Below are 17,751 nucleotides of genomic sequence, written 5' to 3'. Positions count from 1 at the left end.
CTCTCTCTCTCTCTCTCTCTCTCTCTCTCTCTCTCTCTCTCTCTCTCTCTCTCAAGAATCAAGAGAGTGATGATTAATATTCCAAAGAAGAGCTGGTGGTTGAACAAAGACCTACCAGGGCATCATCTATCTTAAGATAGAAAACAAAGCCAAACTCTGCACTGTATATAGAGTAGGACTTTAGCTCTTGAGGGCTCTGGCACTCTCTTTCAGTGAGAAATGAATCCATCAAGTACGCTCCTTACATAGAAGAGTTGGAAACAAAGCCACAACTGAGTTTTTTTTTAAAAAAAGTATACAAAGTCACTACACAGTGACTAGATTTTTTTCAAACACTGGTTCCTGTTTGACTTCCACACGTAATTCAGAGCCTGAAATCCAGCATGGATTATAGAAGCACAGATTTCTTACCAGTTAAAGTACAAGCAGAGGGTAGTCTGGAGGCTTGCTAGGAACAAGGTAAATCTAAGAGAGGCAAATTATCCCCGGCTCAGAAGATGGAAGGTGTAGGTAGCACCTATGCTGATGTACACATCTGCTGGTAAGCCCACCTTCCAGAGCATGGGAAGGTTGGCAACGGAGTGAGACACACTACCAAGAGTGTCGGAGGAAGGTACCTAGCTCAACACACACTCTCTCTCTCTCTCTTTCTCTCTCTCTCTCTCTCTTTCTCAATCTCTCTCTCTCTCTCTCTCTCTCTCTCTCTCTCTCTCTCTCTCTCTCTCTCTCTCTCTCTCTCTCTCTCTCTCTCTCTTTCTCTCTCTCTCTCATCAAGAGAGTGATGATTAATATTCTAAAGAGGAACTGGTTGAATGAAGACCTACCAGGGCCTCCAAGAGTACACACTACCTTAGCTCTCACTCCCCTGCAGAGCACTGATTAAGTTTTTCAACTTTCCACATCAACTTTGCTATATATCACGTGCCACTGCTTCATGGTACTCCAAAACCCGGTGGCTTACAACAAATATTAATTGGCTTAGATGTGTTCTGACAAGATCTCTTGTGAGGTGGCATCATCCCTGAGGATCAACTCCAAAGACCCATGTGGGCTGGGCCTCTCCATATGTCCTAAATCACTGGCACTCAGCTTCCACAGAGCAAGTGATCTGGCAGAGCCAATGAGGGAGCATGGCCAACTTACAGGGCAAGTTGTATCTTGCTAATAACCTAGTCTCAGATGCCACACGAGACTTCAGACAATTCTGCTGTTCACAGACAGTATCTGATGACACCAACGACACAGTTGAAGACCAGGGATGGGGACTGCTGGGTTCCAGCATGGAGGCTGGCTGCTAGGTTCTCTACTCTGAGTCCTTAGGAGATTTTACTAAACATGGGACAGACGTAACTTTGTGGGAAGTGAGATGTGTACTTTGCTTTCAATGTGGTCTAAGCTGACACTCCCATGACTTCTGCTTAACTATTAGCTACTTCCTTCCACCACAGGAAATAAAGTATCTTTCAAAATATCATAGTGCCTTCAGCATTCTTAAAGGAGAGCCCTCCTCTACTTCAACAATCAAAATAGTGTTTTGGATGAAATCTGATTTCTAAAAAGTCTGCTATGGAGCTGGGCGTATCTGCATAGCAAAGGCAAAGCCCTGAGTGGGCCAGGGCTTCTGCCAACAGAGGTAGCTTGAGTCACTCATAGTACTCCACAGTATGATAGGGAGGATGGAGAAAGGACGGTAAGCAGGAAGCATTGAGAGCACATGATCTGTATGTGATTTATAGGAATCTAAATCTATAGTTTTTATGCTACTGTGATAGGCAGTACTTAATGTTGAGTTGAGAAAGAACAGAAGAGATGGCATGATGGTACACAGCCTGTAATCCCAGCATTTGGGAGGCTGAGGCAGGACTGGGTATTCAAGATCAGTTTCTGCAACAGAGCAAGCTGAAAGCTAGTTCCTTAAGGGAAGGAATGGGGAAGGAGCGAGGGAGGAAGGCAGTTCCTTCCTAATGTATATAACTTCCCTAACATCATACTGAACCATGAGACTATAATTAAAAACCTTAAGGGGTCCAACAGCTAAGATGGAATCAAAAGGCTGAATCACTTGCTTCTGGTAAAGAGGGACCAAAGGGTAAAGGCATATTTTTAAAATATTTATTTATTTGTTTTTCTCTAATGTGTCTGTGACTCAGGATGCCAGAAGAGGATGCCGATCCTCCAGAGTTGGACTTATATGTGAGCTGCCTGATGTGGGTGCTGGGAACCGAACCCCGGTCCTCTGGAAGAACAGGAAGTGCCCTTACCTGCCAGGCTATCTCCCCAGAACTCTTTATCCATTAAAAAATAGTTCCATCTTCATTCATGAGAGACATTTTCCACTGGATACAGAATCCCAGATTGACAAGCTTTTACTATACATATTTGAAAGATGATCCATTGTGTTCTGGCTCAAAAAACTTGGTGAAAACTCTGGATTAGTTCTTATGTTTACTTCCCTACATGTAAAAAACTCTTTTTCTGACTTTTACAGTTTTTTTTTTTTCTATCACCAATCTTCACAATCTGACTTCACTGTGGCACAGTGTGATTTTCCTTGTGTGTATATGTGTGTGTGTGTGTGTGTGTCTGTTTTCCTGGAGTTGGATCTGTGCCTTTAAAGTTTCCAGCAACTCTGGAAAATGTTTAGCCATTATTTATCTTTTCAAATAATTTTTTCCCTGCTCTTTCCTTTTTCATCTCTTCTTGAAATCCCGCTACACATCAGGCTTTTGATACTTTGTATGGGATATCAAAGTTTTGCTTGGTTTTCTTTCAGTCTGTCTTCTCTCTGTGCTTCAATTTATAAAGTTCTGTTGTTACATTTTCATACTCAGTATCCTTGCCTAAAGTCTAATTTTCTGTATGCTTGCCCACTGAACGTTCTGGAAATTTTATTTTCCATTCCAGAAATTCTATGTGGCTCCCTCTAAAATCTTCCATTGCATTCCTTGCTGTGATCTGATTTCTCTTTAAAACCTTTAGCTGGGAGCAGGGGCGATGCTCAATCTGTAAAGTACTTGTTAGGCTAGGATGAGAACCCAAGCTCAGATCCCCAGCACCCAAGCAGAAGCCTGCTGTGGCAGCCTGTGTCCGTAACCCCAGCACCAGGGGAGCGGAGAAGACAGACCCCTAGAGCTCACTAGCCAGAAAGCCTAGTCTAATCAATGAGCTCCAGGCTCAGTGAGAGACCCTGTCTCAAAAAAATAAAGTCCAGAGCAATTGAGGAAGACAAGTGATGTTAGCCCTGGAATTTCACACGTGTATGCACACCCATGATCACACAAACTAGGTCTTCAGGCTTGCTAGTACACATGCTTACTCATTTGTTTCTATTTATATTGATTGGTTTGTTGTTGTTGTTTTTTAGGTTTTTTTTTTTGTTTTGTTTGTTTTTTTTGGAGACAGGGTTTCTCCGTATAGCCCTGGCTGTCCTGGAACTCACTCTGTAGACCAGGTTGGCCTCAAACTAAGTAATCCGCCTGCCTCTGCCTCCCAAGTGCTGGGATTAAAGGTGTGTGCCACCACTGCCCGGCTTTGATTGGGTTTTAAAATGTACCATTGAGTCCCACCCCAAGACTGCCATTATCTTACTTGTTGTCATTATAGATTAGAATTCCTCTTTTCTAAGATTTCATATAATGGAGACACACTGTAGTTTTTTTTTTTTTTTTTTTTTTTTTTTTTTTTTTTTTTTTTTTTTTTTTTTTTTTTTTTTTTTTTTTTTTTTAATTTGGCTTCCTCTGCTCAGCATTTTTAACCATGAGCATCAGCCATGTTTTGTGGCTTACTCCTTCTGGGTACCAACACATATCCCATCATTAAGCCCTACCATGGTTATCTATCCACAAGTTCACACACACTTGGACTGTCCCTCCTGCTTTGTTGTTACACATGTTCTCTTCCACTGAAGAACCTAGGGATAAAACTTCTTGGTAGTATGGGACATGGGACTTTATAAGACACTGGCAAGTGATTTTCCAGTGTGTGTACTGCTTTAATGTCCAGCTCTAATATATAAAGTGCAAAAGGTCATGTTCTTTTTATACTTGGTATTGTTGGCTAGTCTTTAATTTTTATTCAGTTGTATGGATGGATAATGGTATCTCATCACTTTTTAATTAGAGTTTTCTTGATGACTAAGATTGTCTTTTCATGTATTTATTGGCTATTTGTGGATTTTTAGGAGAAATAACTATTAATAGCCTTTTCCTTACTTCAAAGTATATCACCCCTTTCCACTGAGTTACAAGAATTCTCCATATGTTGTAGTTATAAACGCTTGGTCAGATACTGATATTGTAAATAATTTCTCCTAGTTTATGGTTTGCCTTTAAAAAAGTGAACACTGCTTCTGACAGCCCGTAAGTGTATTTAGAGGGTTCTCTGATGTTTGATACATGTATACGATGTAGAATGATTAAGTCAGGCTAATTGTGCAACCATCATGTTGTTGAATATATTTTCTAATAAGATTTAAAATTTCCCCTTTCAATTATTTTAAAATACAGATATAATCCTTTTCTGAAATGTTTGAGACCAGTGTTCCTGATTTTAGAATTTTTCAGATTTTGGAATATTTTCACGTACTTCCTAAGCACTCCTTGAAAATCTGAAACTTTGTTTTCTAAACTGTATGTGTGTGGGTGTGCCAGCCACAGTGTGTGAGAGGAGGTCAGAGCACAGCTCCTCCCACTGTCATGTGTTCTAGGGACTGAACTCAGGTCCCCACACCAGTATGGAAGTGTGCTTACCTGCTGAGCCATCTTGGTGGAGAACAAGAACAAAGATCATAGCTGTACTCCGAATACTGCTGCATCCATTCCAGTGACACTGTACCCAGCGACAGCATTCTTGTTGGCTGCCCCTGAATGTTCTCCACTGTTTTGGAGTATTAGCTATTTTCTTAAACACGTCCAGGGGAGATGGGGAATCACTGTTAGTTAAACTAATAGACATTTTAAACTACCTTTGTTTATTCTAATTCCATGTAACAGAATTAAAATGGTTTTGCTGTTATGTTGTCAACAACCGACAGGATTTCTCACAGAAAAATCTGAGAGAATTATAAAAACCGGTTTTTTTCTTTTTTCTTTTTTTCCTATGCTAGGGATCAAACCCAGACTCATGCATGCCACCAGGTAAATGCTCAACCACTGAGCCAAATTCCATCTGTAAATCAGGGTTCTTGACAAAATTAACACTGTTTTTCAACACTGACTGTAGGAACCCAATATATTCTTTTCTCTGGCCCTTCGTGGCCCTTCCCTTTGGGGAAGCCATGGAACCAATAACTCAAACTTGCAGTTTGCTTGCAGCGGAGAGCCACACACATGACACGTTTGTTCAAAAGTGCTGTCTCCTCTCTCTAGACGAACACAACAATGGTGGGTACAAACAACCTTGCTTGCTGCAGTAGCTGACAAGCATTTCATTCCAAGTACACGGCCTCAATACAAAGACCTCTTGAAGGCTTCAGGCCACCTCAGCCAGGACATTCACTCTGCAGGATCTACACAGCAGGACAAACGGTGGCTGAGGGGTTTCAGCTCTCTGAAAATGCAGTTACTGCCTTCTCTCTCGCCATCATTTCTGATGATGACACTGAAGTGCCTTCTAGGAAAAGGGAAAAGCCCATGAAGACTACAGATGAGTTTAAGAGGCCTAGGAAAGTCTGAGGGCTAGAAAAATATTGGAAGGAGAAGTATTTAGGGACACAGCTATAACACAGGTTTTGGCCCCACATGTGGCCTGGCCTGTGCATGTAACTGTGAATGTAGCAATAAAGAAGAAGCGCAAAAGCTCCTGGTACTCATCAACAGTCAATGATAGGAAAAATAACAACAACCTGTACCAAGTCTTTAAGGGGGCAATGCCTTATCCACCAGGGAACTAGAGATCTGTACCACACCTTTAAAAAGGTGTCAAAGCTGACAAGAAGACAGGGCGGCAAATCCCCAAGCTCCCTTCTTCCTCTCTGGTTGCCTTTCTGTGATACCTTTCCCCCAACAAAAACTCTGTCCACGATCGTAATGAACTCCCTACTCCTTTCCAAAATAGCTTGACAAGAGCCCATCTCATGCACCAAGTGCCCTTCAGAATGGAAGTCCCAGAAGCCAAATGGAATGGCAAGGAGACAGCCTACTGATAACTCGGGATTCCAGAGCTCTAGGGGAGGATGCCTGTTCTACTGGACCCTAATTCCAGAATTTGCTGACAAGCAGAACTCTTGTTTGGGAGAAATTCCAAGGCAAAGGCCAACCCTACCAATGCCTGGGGCCATGCTTACAGGGTGGGCAGCAGCAGATCCCAGAACTTGCATAACCTAGCAAGATTCTCCATGAGCACCCCCTGGGAGGTGCACAGAATCAGGGCTAGAATAAGAGGCCAAGGGTAGCCGCTGGTGTGGTTCTATGTAAGCATTCTCCAGATAAAGACAAGAAACAGCAATCTACAAGCTGCCGGCCAGTCAGAATTAGAGGAGACCACATCTCAAAACAAAACAAAACTAAGAAAACCTAGGGCTGAAATGTCTACTTTCCTTGAGTCTCTATGAAAGCGATAGATAATCAATAAAAGCCAGTTAACAAGGACCCTCCTTTGTTTTCACCCAAAAGGAGCCTTCCAGAACTCAACTACATGGTTCTGCTTATTGGCTGTGTAACCCCGAGTTAACTTCTCTATAACTCAATTTCCACAATTATAAGGAGATACAAGTGTTTGGGTGGCTGTCAGGATTAAATGTCTTCCAATGGCATATGTGTCCGAATGTCACCACCATCTATATGCTGGAGCACACACAGGACATAATGAGGCTAAGAGGACAGTCCTTTGCTAAGTTCTGACACTCCACTGTTCTCATACTTGGGGACGGAGAGTACACTGCTCTGTTATTGTGAGCTGAAATCAGCTTCCTGTGTAAGGCACATGCTAAACAGATATAGTGATTCTCAAACAAGGACAACTGTATTCCCAAAGAACACTTGGCAATGTCTAGAGATATTTGTAATGGTTGTCACACTACAGTGCCTAGTGGGTACAAGCCACAGATATTATAAGTGCCTTAGAGTGCAAAGAACAGGTCCCCACCACAAAAATTAATATGATTCGAAATGCCAATAGTGCTAATCTGTGGGACGAAAAGACAACATGTTACCAGTGGGAGAATCTCAGAGACTGACTATTTCTATGCACGGAATAACTTATAGGAAAGACTCTTAAAACAACTAATAGTCACAAAGCAAATGGCTATGAACTCTGGGTTTGTAATTGATATCCCTAAATCACGCAGGGCCCTGGCAATCTCTTCCTCATCAGTTAGCAACTCCTGTAATCTCTTCATTTGCTGTTCAGATACCAGACCTCAGATCTCAGAGAGGACCACTACTTCCTAAGGGCTAAGGAGACATTCACAAATACAAAATATAACAACAGGCAGGAAATAATTTGCAAATCACTTCAGATGTATTTATTATGTAAATATTCATAAAATACCTTTTATAAGCTCCCATCCTCCTACATCGTGTTTATCTGAGACAGTATTACTATTTAGCCCAGGTGAGCCTGAGGATAAGATCTTCCCGTTTCAGCTTCCCAAGTGTTAGGACTATGGGTGTGAGCCACTATGGCCAGCTCCGAATTTAGATACATATACACTGGGGTTTTTGAGACAAGGCTTTATCACATAGCCCTGACTAGCTTAAAACTCGCAACGTAGAAGAGGTTGGCTTCAAATCGTGCCTGGCTCCAGATTCATGTTTTTAATGTTATCAATTATCACAAGATAATTTAAAGTGACAGGCAATATGTTGGAAAAGAAAAGAAAGAAAACCACACTGTGCAGCATGGTGGTATGCCTCTGTCACCTCAGTACTCGAGAAGTCAAGACAGGGAGACTGCCACCATCGGGGCCACACAGTGAGCCCTGTGTCAGAAACCAAAGACTTGGGTATGGCAAAGATGAAGGAGAAAGAAAGAAAATCGGATTGCTCAGAGCCCAACTTAGAGTAAAGCAGCCACGCACAGAGCTGCCGGAGGCTGTGTGAGAGGAACAGACAGGACGGACATGAGTACTTAAAAGTTCAAGAGACGACTCTCTTCTTTGCCTGTATGCCTTGTGGGACTGAGCAAGCCAGGGGAAGCAAGCTAGTAAGTAACATCCCTCCATGGCCTCTGCATCAGCTCCTACTTTGTGACCTGCTTGAGTTCCAGTCCTGACTTCCTTTGGTGAGGAACAGCAATGTGGAAGTGTAAGCTGAATAAACCCTTTCCTCCCCGCCCCCCCACCAAAAAAAGTTCAAGGGACTTAGCTTCTCTGCCCTGATCTATTAACACGAAGGCACAAGATCAAGCTCTTTGCTTACAAAACAAAACAAAACAAAATCCTTGCTTCAGGATTCCTGTGAGCATCTCAAGTGCTCAGCACAAGAGCCAGCAGAGGGGGCTCAGGGAGAACAAACTGCAGCAAAGACAGGCCAGTTCTGGTGACTCCACAGCCACCTCCCACCAAGAGCCCGTGGAGTAGAAGGCAGGTTTGTCACCTGGAAGCTGCTGAGCCCCAGAGGATGCCCTGCTCTCTTGAGGCCCCCTGAGGTGAGGAAAACACAGGAAAGGGTTGGGTAGATCAGGTATGGCATCTACTAAAACCACAGCTCTGGGAACATGCTCATTCAGAATTTACAGAACCGACCTTGCCAGTTGGGGGAAAGGTTTGTTTGACTTTTAATTTTTTTTTTTTTTTTTTTTTTTTTTTTTTTTTTTTTTTTTTTTTTTTTTTTAGTATGGACTCTATGAAGAGGGCTAAAGGTCCTCACACTGTTTAACGTAAGGACACTGTGCAAACATCGAGGGTAGAGAGGCAAGTTCTTAACTCCATTCAGAAAACCATGTCTAAGTGCCGCTCTTCCCTGGGACTTGTGAATGCACTGAGGAGGATGCCATCATCCTGGATGTGTCCCCACCACTGATCCTTGACGACTTCCAATTCCCACAGGCCCAGAACAGAGAAATTACCATCCCCATCTTCCTAGAAAGGAAGTGGAGGCTTTGAGAATCACCTACATTGGTCAAAGACAGAAGAGACCGAGTGTGGACTGCATCCACAGCCAAGCTATTTCTAACATTTTGTGAAGAGACTCCTTCAAGACAACTTCAGGCAAATAGTATACGAATTACAAAGGGTTTAAACAGATCAGTAAAGCAGCAGACGTCTGACAGGCCCCTACAGAGCAACACTTGGCCAACAGCAGTATTTAGTAATTTAAAAAAATACATTTGATGAAATTATTCTACAATCTGGATGGTCCCCTAATTCATAAAACTCTAAATTAATAAACCTTTACTATAAATGAAGCAGCAGAATGCCATTTGGACAAAAGCTATCAAATAACTGAATATCTAGAAATCTAAGTCTTTTGAACGTGAACACCCAGAAGCAGCATGCTAACATCAGCCACAGCACAGGAGAGAAAAAGGAATGTCCTTCCTTTCCACGGGCAGAGGAAGGAGTGAGCGCCCAGCAAGGGCAGCCTTTACTGCCTAAGAGCCCAGCTCCCACTGAGGAAGTAACCTCAAGACGAGAGGTTACAGAGGAGCAGGGCTTTCCGTTCACTCTTAAAACATCATAGTGAGAAATCTCCCACTCCTACCAAGAAGTGACTGGCCTTTCTCTTTCTGTTTTGTTGTTGTTGTTTATGTAGCCCTGGCTGTCCTGGAACCCACTATGTAGACCAGGCTGCACTCAAAAGAAATCCACCCTTCCTCTGCCTAGCCAGTCCTGCTATTACAGGCCTGTGCCAACACTCAGTCAAGGACTTCCTTTTTCTAAGAGCTACAGCCTCCTGACATCATTAGGAGTACACAGCACCTCTTATGGAGTGTTCTCACACACAAAAAAAGTGGACTTTAATTGTTCCAAACTGGGGAGACACTGGGGTCAATGACACAACACAGGCCCCCCCAAGGATACACCTAGAGACCTGTAGAATATGGACACTTCAGTTACCAGGTAGGACTCTTCCAAAGGCCAATGCCATTAAAAACTGAAAGTGGGGCTGGAGCTAGAGCCAGATGGGTAGAGCCAGGTGGGTAGAGCCAGATGGGTAGAGCCAGGTGGGTAGAGCCAGGTGGGTAGAGCCAGGTGGATAGAGCCAGGTAGGTAGAGCCAGGTGGGTAGAGCCAGGTGGATAGAGCCAGGTAGGTAGAGCACTAGCCTACCATGGGGAAGCCCGGGCTCAGTTTCAGCACTGCAACATCAAAGCCCAAACCAAGCACAAGGAACAGTCCTCTGTTGAGTCAACTTTTAAAAGCCCTAGCTATAAAACAGATGGCATTTGGGAAAGTGTGAACACACAGTGGATATCGGATGATTATACAGAGGGGTTTTGCTTGCTTGTTTGTTTTCTTTTTGGTTTGTTTTTTTCCAGGCAGGGTTTCTCTGTATAGCCCTGGCTGTCTTGGAACTCATTCTGTAGACCAGGTTGGCCTTGAACTAGAGATCCACCGTATAGGGTTATTAATCCTCTTAGGTGTTACATAGGGGACTGTCCTTCATCTTAGGAGGAAGCTGAAGTACTGAAAGGGAAAGCATGGTAATGATTGCATCTTTTCTTCAAAAGGCTCAGAAAAAGAAAGTCACATAGAGAAAAAGCTTGACAAAGTGTGGATTTATGAAACTAGTTAGCAGGCAGGCGTTTGCTTTTCTGACATTCTTAAAAGTCTAAACTGTGGTGGGATCTAGAGAGGTGACCATGAGAGACACTGTGCCAACATGGGGAGCACGTGGGGAGGCCGGCTCTGTGGGAGCGAAAATTCCACACAGCCGTATCTGAGAGTAAGATATCAAGGCTGAGTAGACTGGTTAGTGGTTTTGCTTTGGGTCAGAAAAAAGCTACCACTTCTTAACAACAGTACCCCGCTGGTACCATACAGCTTCATTTCATCCAGCTTGCTGGGGCCTCATATGCGACGCGAAAACACACAGGCACATTTCCTCAAGCTGTCCACACTTCAGCTCAGAACCCTGCCTGTGCACGGTGAAGGAAGCTTGAGTTTGCTCTGCACTCACAACGCGTGAGGGTAAACACCCCAAATGCTAACACACACAGCCAATGCCGCCCTTTGGCTGACAGCTGGATGACTCTCCCCCTACACTGGAGTAGTTTGCCGAGCTTCACGGCTGTTCAGCTACATTCTGCTGCAACTCTAGTCTGACTGACATGCCATGGACTAGAAACAAGAAGAACTGTTTGGCAGGTGGATCGTGACAAAGTCTCTGGCTTCAAAGTCTCTATGTAGAAGTCCAGTCAGTTTCGTAACGACTCAGAAAACTCAGAGTGGCTAGAAACTTTATAATCTGGCTTGAGTTTGCTGGGCATTCCTTGTACAGGGGGGCTCCTTAGCTGAAAGCTCTGGGAAGTCCACCTACTTACTTAATTCACAATGTGATGCTGCCCACGAATACACCAGTGGCTGGTGGGCTCTAATAGTCTGCATGCTTATAAAGATAGCACGAGGGGCTGGTGAGATGGTTCAGTGGTTAAGAGCACCGACTGCTCTTCTAGAGGTCATGAGTTCAAATCCCAGCAACCACATGGTGGCTTACAACCATCCGGAATAAGATCTGATGCCCTCTCCAGGTGTGTCTGAGGACAGCTACAGTGTACTTACACATAATAATAAATAAATCTTTAAAAAACAAAACAAAACAAAACAAAAAACAAAACAAAAAAAGATAGCACGATGAACAAGATACAAACAGGACCGGGCATACATGCCCTCAACCATCTATTCTGAGTCAAGTGTGCAACTTCCAGATATAACACAAGGTGTCTATCAGAGTATCAGGGGGAGAAATACTTAGGAGAACCCAAATTTTCCCCAGGTGATATTAAGATAATGACCAAATTCTTCCTCTAGTACAAAGCCCACCCACAAGGGTAGAAAACACAGCAATGAGGGTAAAGTGATTTTATGCATAGGGAAAGGAGAATAAACAGTGGATCTGTGGATGTAAAGGTAGAAGACCTCAGTCTGTCGGGCACAGAAGTGGGTCTATTATACTACAGCAAGAGCAGGTCCAGCAGGAAAACTGAAGAGTTCCTGTAGTCAGAACTGGGCTAGGACCCAAGAGAGGCACTGACTCTACTGCCTCAAGGGACAAGGTACCAGGAAGGGAAGGGAAGACCTCAAAGAGTACAGGCACTGTTAGTTCAAACTGTCCAGGAGAATCTGAAGACCATAAAGATGGGACTGCCAGAGGAAGGTGCTCCCCCGCCCCCACTTCTTCAGGGACTTCCAGATGGGCTCTGGCCCAGAAGGCTGGCCCTTGACTCTAGCAGCTCAGCCAGACACATTTTGTGACCAGGAAGACCGAGTCTGACAGCTGCCAGATGTGCTTCCCCAGCAAAAATCTAGCCCAAAAGTATAAGGCAGCCCCTTATTCAAAAGGGAAAAGCCCCGTAATTCTGTTTCAACAGGACCAAGAAATCTAAGCCATATGAAAGGTACATCCCAAATGGGCAACAGCCCAGGAGGTCTCCTGATCTAGTACAAAAGTCCTGTCATCTTGGCCTGCTCTACTTTCTGTGTCCAGGATAAACCCAGCTGTGGCCATCCCATCTCTTCTACATTAACACTACCTCTCACTGGCCCAGGGCCTTGTGCCATGTTCATAAAGCCCTTCTACATCAAGCCCTCCCCTGAACAGGAATCAACTTTCTCACTTAGTGTATGCTCGCAGAAAGTCCTGGCAACCCGGGGATCTGTGCATAAACTCACTCAAGATTTAGCGAGGAAGTAAGTGTCCCTGAAGACTTGCAAGGCCAGTACTACCACTCCGAACAAATCTACCCTGACAATCCTCATCTGTGAGCAACTCTGTCCTGACATAATCACACATCCCTCTCTGAATCACAAGTGAGCCCTAGGGGTTACACTAATCAAACCCATGAGAACAGCCAGCTCCACACTACAAAATCCCAGAATTTGCATAATAAAAATGAAACCTGGAATTTCTTGAAAAAAAAAAAAAAAGACAATGGCTGGAGGAGAGAAGAGTGGGAAGGAGAAGCCCATTCATAGTATCCTGAAAACGCAGGCACAGTAAAATTTTAAAATTTGCACCTGTCAGCAACCGATTCTGGTTAAGTTGTCACAAACTATCACTGTGAGAACAACTAAGCATTGGTTCAGCAGAGAAAATGGCAATCCAAGTAAGGATGGAAAAGAAACAGTGGCAAATTGGGCACTTCTTGTTCAAAGCCAAGCAGCCATAAAGAAATAGTGGGCAGAATCAGAGGCTATCCAGGGTCACTTGAAACCTGGCTGGGTTTGCCCAAAGAAACCTCTTCTCTTGTTTTAAATAAGCAAGGAAAACCCTACATCTGCATTCAGAACTGCAGCAGAAATCCCTCAACTCCCCAGTGAAGAGTAGATCCTGCTGGAACTCCCCATTCTGCCCACAGAGCACAATTTTGAAAACAAGTCAGTTTTGGAACTAATACCTCTATATAAGATCTATGTGCCAAGAGACCTCCATCCGTGTGTGTGTGTGTACGCGTGTGCGCGCCTATCAGGGAAACAGCACAACCTTCCAACCCAAGGGCAAACACGGCTCTTACTCCAACCCGCTTTGGGCAACAAGGACCATCTATCTGCGACTCCCTTTTTTACTATAAAACTCCCCAAGAAGTGCTTCTGGCGACTTAGCATGGAGATTCCCCGGAGCCTCTAAGCCTCCTCCATCAAGCCAACCAGGTAGGTTGTCAGAGTTTCCCGAAAAAAGAGGAAATTAAAAAATGTAAATAACAAACGTGGTTTGGAAGAATAGCAAGGGGAAACTTGAGATACAACTTAATTAGGAAAGCTCGGGATAGAGCTGAACAGGTGAAAAAGGGAGGTTGGGATGTGGGGACCGCGGCAGTCAGAGAGGATCTCCCCTGAACAATAGAGGGAGTAGGGCAGGGGGTCGCGCGGCAATATGGGAGCACCGACTGCACTGCCTTATCACTACAGGTGGGTGTGGGTGAGAATCCACACACCCAACAGAGAGGGCAAACTCTGGGAGTTAAGGTTCAGAAAGGAGCCCCGCATTAGGTTAGCTTTAGGATGAGCCAAGGGGAGGGAAGCTACGAGGAGCCCCTGTGAAGGAGCTATTTTTCTGGGGGTTGGGGGGTGGGAGGGATCTCGGTCCATACCGAAAAGTGGAGTAACCTTAATTGGCGATGGTAAAGTGGGAGGGGACCAGATTTAGGCTGGCATAAGCCAAGAGGTGGTGAGGGGCAGGGTCATTCCTGGCCAAAAGCTTCAGCTCTAAGCCCACGGTCCAGGACTCCCTTCTAGTCTCGAATGCCCAGCACGGTCTCGCGGGAGAGGGAGGCATCGCAGCCCAAGGGCCCGGTGCCCAGGCCGGAACTCTAAGGGCTGGAGGGTCCCCGGGGTGGGGCTGGGACTGCGGCTGGCGACGTGGGGACGGGGAGGGGCTGGGGTCCCGGACTCACGCATCAATGTGCTGAAGGCCACGACGCCGAGCAGCCCCTGCAGGAAGATGCCGAAACTGTGCATGAGCGCGCCGCTCTCACAGCGGCCCGCCCCGGACGCGACCGTGGAGGCCGGCCCGCGGCTCACGTTCCCTCCCGGGCCTTGCATGGCGGCCTGACGGGAGGGCGCGAGGGGCCGCCGGCCTCGCTGCAGCCCGGGCCGCGCTGCCCAGCCGCGACCCCGGCCCTGGAGCTGGGTGCCGGTATCTCAGTCCGTAGCCGCCTCCGCGACGCGCGTAACCCGACGTCCGAGATCGTAGAGCCTGATTGGTCGAGCCAAGCGTGAGGCGGGCTTCTATTCCCTCTGGGGCGGGGCTCTAGCCAGGGCTAGGGGCGGGGCCGGAGGAGAATCTCTTGCAGGTGGATAGAGCAGGTGAACCCGACTGTGTAAAAGGAATCGCCAGAGCCCCTGTGTTCTAGTCATGCGAGCAGTGTCAAGGACAGCGATGAAGTCTGTTATTAAATCCCTTTCCCCTTCAAGGTAAATCTTTTATGCTCTGGCCAACTTCCTAAGAATACGCCTACATTCTGCCCTCAGATTCGGTTCACTGCTTCAGAAGTGGAGCCCAGAACCTGCAGCAACATTATGCTAAAGGACAGTGTTGAGTACAACAATCGCAGAAGTCTGAGCCTTTTCCCACGCCAGGGATTGAGTGTTCTACTTTCATGGTCAAAAGCCAGAGGATTCAAATCATTAATCAAAGCTCCAGGGTGAATCTCTGTCCCCCAAACATAATTTGTGGGGGTTTTGTTTTCAAACAGGTATTTAAGTAGCCCAGGCGTCCTCAAACTTAAAACAAAGACCTATAAACAAGATGGCCTTGAACTCCTCATCTTCATGCCCACACACTGTAAGTTCTTGAACTATAAGCCTGTGACACCACAGTTTGATTTTGCTGTTTTGTTTGAGATTTGGTCTTGTTAAATTGTACAGGCTAATCTGAACCTCTGGACTCAAATGATCCTCCCACCTCTGCCTCTGAGGTAGCTAGGACTGCACTCTCCCCTGCCTCCTCCACTTTAAATGGTTACTTCAATCCAGCCACTCTTCGCTTTATAAAAAACGGAACAGTGTTTGTTTTGAGACAGCATCTGGAACTCATTATGTAGACCAGGATCTACCTGCCTTTGTCTAAAGGCATATGCCACCACACCCACTCTGATTATTTTTTTTTCCTCCAAAACTCTGATGTGCACAGACTCCCATTTAAGTTTGTCTTACTACCCAGGCCCAGACATCTCTGCTGTCTCTCTAGACACCTCTTCTTGGTGCCCCAGAGTTCTGACTTGTCTGCTGAATGTCAGTGGGTATGTGCATGGTACAGGTCCAACCTACACCAAAGTATCTGTTTGAACAATAAATACCAACTCTAAAGAAATTTCCTCAAGAAGTTCTAATTATCAAAGAGGACTAAATGCTTTCTAAAGATTTTTTTGGTTAACAAATATGGACTCTCTAACTCAGGGGAAATGCAATTCTGCAGCCTTTCTCTTACAGTCTACTCACACAGGTGTATCTCCATACAGCGGCCTAGCTGTATGGATAGTGTTCTCTAGTCCTGCCCCATGAGCTGCTGCCCAGATGGCAAGCCCATCTGACTGCCCGTCTCCACTGCACTTTCACCTTCCTTTTTGCTCTGTCCCACCAGTACTTTCAGCTGTATGTATGTTAGATCAAACAGCTAGGTCTCTCTCTCCTGGGTATGAGCTTCCTGAAGGTAGAGCTAGTCATGATTCACTCTTGAATTCAATAGAGTTGGCACACAACAAATGTAAATTTACCTTAATTTTAACTTATATGTTTTAAAGGTATTTAAAAATTTATTGAAAAAGTTTGGGAAAATGAATGAATGTATAAGGGAGATGTAAAGTCCCATCATTCCCTTTAAGTCCGTGAAGGACCTCACATACAAAGCGCTCAGCAGTTATAGCTCATGTTCAGGGAGAACCAGAGGATATGTCTTAAAGCAAGAGAGGCTGTGGTTGGGCACAAGATTACTAGATGAAGACATAGAGCTCATGGGAAAACTGCACACACAGCTGACAAATGAAGGCTGGGAGAAACACGGCTCTGCACACTCAGGTGTGACACCAGTCTGCACACTCCTCAGGTATGACACTGCTCTGCACTCAGGTGTGACACCAGTCTGTACACTCCTCAGGTATGAGACCACTCTGCACTCAGGTGTGACACCGCTCTGCACACACAGGTGGACACCACTCTGCACACTCAGGTGTGACACCAGTCTGCACACTCCTCAGGTATGACACCACTCTGCACACTCCTCAGGTGTGACACCGCTCTGCACACTCCTCAGGTGTGACACCGCTCTGCACACACAGGTGGACATCACTCCGCACACACAGGTGGACACCACTCCGCACACACAGGTGGACACCACTCCGCACACACAGGTGGACACCACTCCGCACACACAGGTGGACACCACTCTGCCCTCAAGTGTGACACCGCTCTGCACACACAGGTGGACACCACTCTGCCCTCAAGTGTGACACCGCTCTGCACACACAGGTGGACACCACTCTGCACTCAGGTGTGACACCCGTCTGCACACTCCTCAGATATGACACCACTCTGCACTCAGGTGTGACACCGCTCTGCACACAGGTGGACACCACTCTGCACACACAGGTGGACACCACTCTGAACACTTAAGTATGACATCGCTCTGCACACTCAGGTGTGACACCGTTCTGCACACACAGGTGGATACCAGTCTGCACATTCCTCAGGTGTGACACCAGTCTGCACACTCCTCAGATGTGACACCACTCTGCACACTCCTCAGGTGTGACACTGCTCTGCACACTGAGGTGTGACATCACTGCACAGTCAGATGTGGATGGTTCTCAGGACTACAGAGTCTTAAGAATTTGAGAACAGAATTCACAGGTCTTGGGGAGTGGGAAGGATTCTGCTCACCCCATTCTTCTTAGTAATTTGAAAAACAACAAACAAAATGAAACAAAACAAAGCATATCTAAATCCAGAAGGGATAGATAAGGCCTCAAGGGGTGGGGGTTGGGATAGCTTCTAGAGCTTTATTTAAGTAGAAAGGGCCTCTCTTACTCATTTCTCATTTCAAAAATGATTCTCTGAGGCCCTAAAAGATTTTGGAAGAATGTACTATAGCTAAAAGCCTTTCTTACTGTAAAGTTAGCACAAATGAAGTTAGATTAATACCTTTCTCAGCCACTT

The 17,751-nt window shown here is 45.5% G+C and overlaps 1 protein-coding gene across 1 annotated transcript in view; it reads right to left on the bottom strand.

Annotated features, from left to right (window-relative positions):
- The window catches only part of LOC116084305 (store-operated calcium entry regulator STIMATE), a 43,898-nt gene extending 29,104 nt beyond the window's left edge, over nucleotides 1–14,794 (bottom strand). Inside the window, exon 1 of the mRNA XM_031361162.1 lies at nucleotides 14,493–14,794. Within this exon, the coding sequence (XP_031217022.1) occupies nucleotides 14,493–14,640 (148 nt within the window). The 5' untranslated portion in view covers nucleotides 14,641–14,794. The remainder of the gene's footprint in view (nucleotides 1–14,492) is intronic.
- Between the last annotated feature and the right edge of the window lie 2,957 nt (nucleotides 14,795–17,751).

The sequence above is a fragment of the Mastomys coucha genome, unplaced genomic scaffold (assembly GCF_008632895.1).
Source record: "Mastomys coucha isolate ucsf_1 unplaced genomic scaffold, UCSF_Mcou_1 pScaffold9, whole genome shotgun sequence".
In the NCBI taxonomy this organism is placed as follows: domain Eukaryota; kingdom Metazoa; phylum Chordata; class Mammalia; order Rodentia; family Muridae; genus Mastomys; species Mastomys coucha.
The sequence above is the reverse complement of the archived record's forward strand: the minus strand, read 5'-3'. Positions and strand labels throughout refer to the sequence as shown.